Source organism: Protobothrops mucrosquamatus, unplaced genomic scaffold (genome assembly GCF_001527695.2).
Source record: "Protobothrops mucrosquamatus isolate PMUCROS unplaced genomic scaffold, P.Mucros_1.0 scaffold1695, whole genome shotgun sequence".
Lineage (NCBI taxonomy): Eukaryota > Metazoa > Chordata > Lepidosauria > Squamata > Viperidae > Protobothrops > Protobothrops mucrosquamatus.
In genome coordinates this window covers 206,934-211,994 of record NW_015387847.1, presented here as the reverse complement: position 1 = coordinate 211,994, position 5,061 = coordinate 206,934, and the positions used below count along the sequence as shown (strand labels likewise).

Here is a 5,061-nt window from a genome sequence, read left to right as displayed (position 1 = left end):
CCCACCCTCTGGAACGAACTACCCCCAGAGATCCGGGTGATCCCGGATCTCCCCTCCTTCCGCCGCGCCCTAAAGACATGGCTTTTCCAACAAGCGGGATTGGCCTAGGGAATTTTAGTGGGGTTTTTAAGGGAAATTTTAATTATTAGGCCATTACAAATATTTCCTTTTAATCTGGTTTTAATTTGATATTTATTGTAATATTGGTTTTATAAGGCTGTCAGCCGCCCTGAGTCCGGTAAGGAGAAGGGCGGGATACAAATCAAATAAAATAAAATAAAAATAAATAAAATAAATCACTTTGGATATAGGAAACATTTAAAAGAGCTAAGGCATAGCAGAAATGGAAGGTTTCCAGCTGAGCATTTTAATTCTCCCTTTCTAAATGTAACAAGATTCTTGCGTACTGCAAGCCAGCCGTTTCTTCCGTGGTGGGTTGAATGTAAATGACCTTTGTAAGTACTTTTGCGTGCGTTTTCAGGGCTGGAAAACGATGACAAAGAGCAAACCAAACCTCTGGACGTGCAGGACTTCAGTGCCCAGCATTTCAGCCAAGACTACCCAGTGGGTGCTTTGGCTGGAAGTCTGGAAGTGAATAGCCAGCCCATTTGTGAGAGGGGCTAGTTAAACAAGGCTGGCGAAAAAGAGTTATTTTTTGCTCCGCCACAAACTAGGAAAAGATTCCAGCCTTCCTATTTATACGCACAGAGATCCTAGATTTCTGCAAAGCACCTTCCATCATCGCTACCTTTTCCCTGTGTGCCTTTTCCACAAGTGATTCTACTGGGAAAAAATGAGCAGCTAGGATGATGATGGGGATGATAGCAATAGCAAATAGCACTTAAACTTATATACCGCTTTACAGCCCTCTCTAAGCGGTTTACAGAGTCAGCATCTTGGCCCCAACAATCTGGGTCCTCATTTTACTGACCTCGGATGGATGGAAGGCTGAGTCAATAGCAATAGCACTTAGACTTATATACCGCTTCACAGGGCTTTACAGCCCTCTCTAAGCGGTTTACAGAGTCAGCCTGTTGCCCCCAATAATCTGAGTCCTCATTTTGTCCACTTTGGAAGGATGGAAGGATGAGTCAACCTTGAGCTGGTCAGGATTGAACCGCTGGCAGTTGGCAGAATTAGCCTGCAATTCTGCATTCTAACCTCTGCACCACCACGGCTCTTGACGGTGATAAACAGATCTACAAGTATCAAGATCTGAAAACCAAAATTGTAGGATTATGGCATAAACCGGCTCTGGTGATCTCCGTGGTTATCGGTACGCTGGATGCCAGACCAAAGAAGTCTTGGACAGCAAGTTAGAAAATCTGGGCGTTGACAGAATTTCCATCTGTCAATTGCAAAAGGCCACACGGCTTGGATCCACTCCTTTACCACGCCAACATATTGCAGGCTCTTGGGAAGAAGGCCCATACCAGCAAAAGGACTGGCAGCTGTGATTTCGCATTGCTGTGCNCGGTACGCTGGATGCCAGACCAAAGAAGTCTTGGACAGCAAGTTAGAAAATCTGGGCGTTGACAGAATTTCCATCTGTCAATTGCAAAAGGCCACACGGCTTGGATCCACTCCTTTACCACGCCAACATATTGCAGGCTCTTGGGAAGAAGGCCCATACCAGCAAAAGGACTGGCAGCTGTGATTTCGCATTGCTGTGCGCAGATAATAATAATTTATTAAACTCTCATTGCCACCCGACTCTCAGCCGCTCTGGGCAGCTCGCGACAAGGAAAGCACCATAAAAATCAGTAATGTATTTTGCTCAAAAGAGATCGCCGTCTTTGTCCCCTTGAGCAGAAGCTCCTATTCAGATGAAAGGGGCAATAGGATCTAGGTGGCATGTCAAGAGTAGCAGCCATTATACTCTCTGGTTCATCGCCTAACACGTTTCTTTCTCTCTCCCTGTCCAGAAAGCAGCTAAAAAGGGCGTGCACCACGTACGAGTTGTTGTGAAAGGCCTGGGACCTGGGCGGTTGGTAAGCACCTCCTGTTTCTTTGTATTCATTCTGTTGGAGGGAAGGGAGCCTTTACTGTAGTGGTTCTCAACCTTTTTAATGCCGCGATCCCAACCAGTCGTACGTCGAGGACTAAACCGGTCGTAAGTCGAGGACTAAACCGGTCGTAAGTCGAGGACTACCCAACCGGTCGTAAGTCAAGGACTTTCCCTGCCAGGGAGCACCGCACATGCGTGGTTCCGCCCCCTGCGCCGGCCGAGGCGTAGCTGGCAAGCAGCAGAGACGGAGCAGGCCGACCACCAGCTGGCCCAGCCCAAGGGAGGCAAGGCACCCGCCTGAAAAGGGGGAAAAAATGGCGGACAAAAAAAATGGCGGACAAAAAAAATGGCGGACAGCCTTGCTTGGCGACCCCCATGAAATGGTTGATCGACCCCAAATGGGGTCCCGACCCACAGGTTGAGAACCACTGCTTTACTGGCTGACTCCTGCCTTTATCGAGGGCCACCGTGGTGGAGGGATGTCCCTTAAGTGGAATCAAGCGAGCTGAGGAAGACACCAATTACAAGCCCTGGAAACCTATTCTCAATTTCAAACGCCCTTCCCCATCTGCTGTCCTCCAGCTGTGTTTGTCCAGAAGGCCAAAACTTTCTCAACAACATTTATTTATTATTTATTTATTATTTTAATTTGTATACCGCCCTTCTCCCATAGGACTCAGGGCGGTTCACAGCATGGCGTTCCCCATGCTGGCAGGGGCGGTGGAAATCGAAATCCATCTCATCCCGAGGACCAGCAGTTTGGAAATGGCTGCCGGAGTTCATCAGGCTTGGCAGCTCCTTGGCTATGAAGGAGAAAAATTAATTGAAGGGCTGCTAATGGAGCACTTGTCTGCAACTTCTTAAAGCAGCTACATCTCTTTCTCCCCCCCCCCCCCCAGTTTGCGTGGCCACTCTCTGCAGTGGCCGCATAATCCTGGGAGAAGCTCTCTTTCATATAAGACAAATTTGGTTTAAGGATCTGCAGAGGAGTGTATGTAGCACGTACACCTCCGCCTTCCACTTTTGGAATCTGAAGAGCCAGTAGGTAACGCTCCACAAGATTACTACAAGATCACGCGAAGTGTTAATACCACTTTACAAGGCCTTGGTAGGGCCACACTTGGAATACTGCATCCAGTTTTGGTCACCACGATGTAAAAAAGATGTTGAGACTCTAGAAAGAGTACAGAGAAGAACAACAAAGATGATCAGGGGACTGGAGGCTAAAGCATATAAGGAACAGTTGCTGGAATTGGGTAGGTCTAGTTTAACAAAGAGAAGGACGAGGGGGGACATGATAGCAGTCTTCCAATATCTCAGGGGCTGCCCCAAAGAAGAGGGAGTCAGGCTATTCTCCAAAGCGCCTGAAGGCAGGACAAGAAGCAACGGATGGAAACTAACCAAGGAGAGAAGCAACCTAGAACTAAGGAGAAACTTCCTGACAGTTAGAACAATTAACCAGTGGAACAACCTGCCTCCAGAAGCGGTGAATGCTTCAATACTAGAAGTTTTTAAGAAGAGACTGGACAGCCATTTGTCCGAGATGGTGTAGGGTTTCCTGCCTGAACAGGGGGTTGGACTAGATGACCTCTAAGGTCCCTTCCAACATTATTACTATTATTATTATTATTATTATTATTATTTATTATTATTATTATTATTTATTATTATTATTATTATTAACCAATTGCTTCCTAAATATAAGGCACCCTCCTTTGATTTCTAAATTGTTTTGTAATTTTAAGAGAGAGAGAGACAGGGAGAGAGAAATACAATTCTGTTGCCCACGAAAGGTAAGATGCTGAATCCGAGCCATCATCAAGCAGGGTAGATGCTGAAACTCTCCGAAGCCCCCTAAAGTCTTGGCAAAGACAACAGCGAGTTCTCAAAAGCTCTCTGTCTCGTTCAGAAAGCTTGCGCTGGCTTCCCACATTCCACGAAGCTCTCGTCTAGCTGGCGCGAGCCAGGCTAATTGCATGTGGCAGAGCCAAGGCTTAGAGCTTTGCAGCAGCTTATCCAAAGCTAAGCAGCAGCAGTTTTATCCTGGAAGCTGTGCTTCAACAAACCGTGACTTAGCATTCCATGAGCCCTGGGTTGATATCTCTCTTTCCCTTGCAGGCCGCCATCCAGGGCTTAGCCTTAGGGGGGCTGGAAGTGATCTCCATCACGGACAACACTCCGGTACCGCACAACGGCTGCCGTCCTCGGAAAGCGCGAAGGCTCTGAGGAATGGAAGCAGGAGAGAGAGCGAGAGAAAGAAGAGATTCTGACTGCTTCTCCAATAGCTTGGGTGGCCATCTTCAGGCAGCTGTTCATCTTTCTGCAACTTTCAGACGAGAACTAAAGATAGGCTTGGGGCTTTGCCCACAGGAAGGCAAGCCAGAGACTATGTTGATAAAGTGTGAATGTTAAAAAAAAAAAAATGTTACCTCCACCTCACAAGAGGCTTATTGAATTACATTTTTGCTTGGGGCTGCTTTCCGTTTTTTTTTTGTGATACACAGAATGGTTTTTTTTTTTAGCATCCTTTTTTAACCAGATCCAGGCTGGTTGCGATGAGCAGGTCTTTTTCCAGTTTGTTGTTGGTGTTAGTTGCGAAGTCGTGTTCGACCCATCGGGACCCCATGGACAACGTTCCTCCAGGCCAGTGGTTCTCAACCTGTGGGTCGGGACCCCATTTGGGGTCGATCGACCATTTCATGGGGGTTGCCAAGCAAGGCTGTCCGCCATTTTTTTTTGTCCGCCATTTTTTCCCCCTTTTCCGGCAGGTGCCTTACCTCCCTTGGGCTGGGCCAGCTGGTGGTCGGCCTGCTCCGTCTCTGCCACTTGCCAGCTACGCCTCGGCCGGCGCCGGGGGCGGAAGCACGCATGCACGGCGCTCCCAGGCAGGGAAAGTCCTCGACTTACGACTGGTTGGGTAGTCCTCGACTTACGACCGGTTTAGTCCTTGACTTACTACCGGTTTAGTCCTCGACTTACTACCGGTTTAGTCCTCGACTTACGACTGGTTGGGGTCGCGGCATTAAAAAGGTTGAGAACCACTGCTCCAGGCC

The 5,061-nt window shown here is 48.0% G+C and overlaps 1 protein-coding gene across 1 annotated transcript in view; it reads left to right on the top strand.

Annotated features, from left to right (window-relative positions):
* Positions 1–4,431, top strand: part of MRPS11 (mitochondrial ribosomal protein S11) — a 10,027-nt gene extending 5,596 nt beyond the window's left edge. Inside the window, exons 5-6 of the mRNA XM_015822842.1 lie at positions 1,926–1,991; positions 4,127–4,431. Of these exons, the coding sequence (XP_015678328.1) occupies positions 1,926–1,991; positions 4,127–4,234 (174 nt within the window). The 3' untranslated portion in view covers positions 4,235–4,431. The remainder of the gene's footprint in view (positions 1–1,925; positions 1,992–4,126) is intronic.
* The last annotated feature ends 630 nt before the right edge of the window (positions 4,432–5,061 follow it).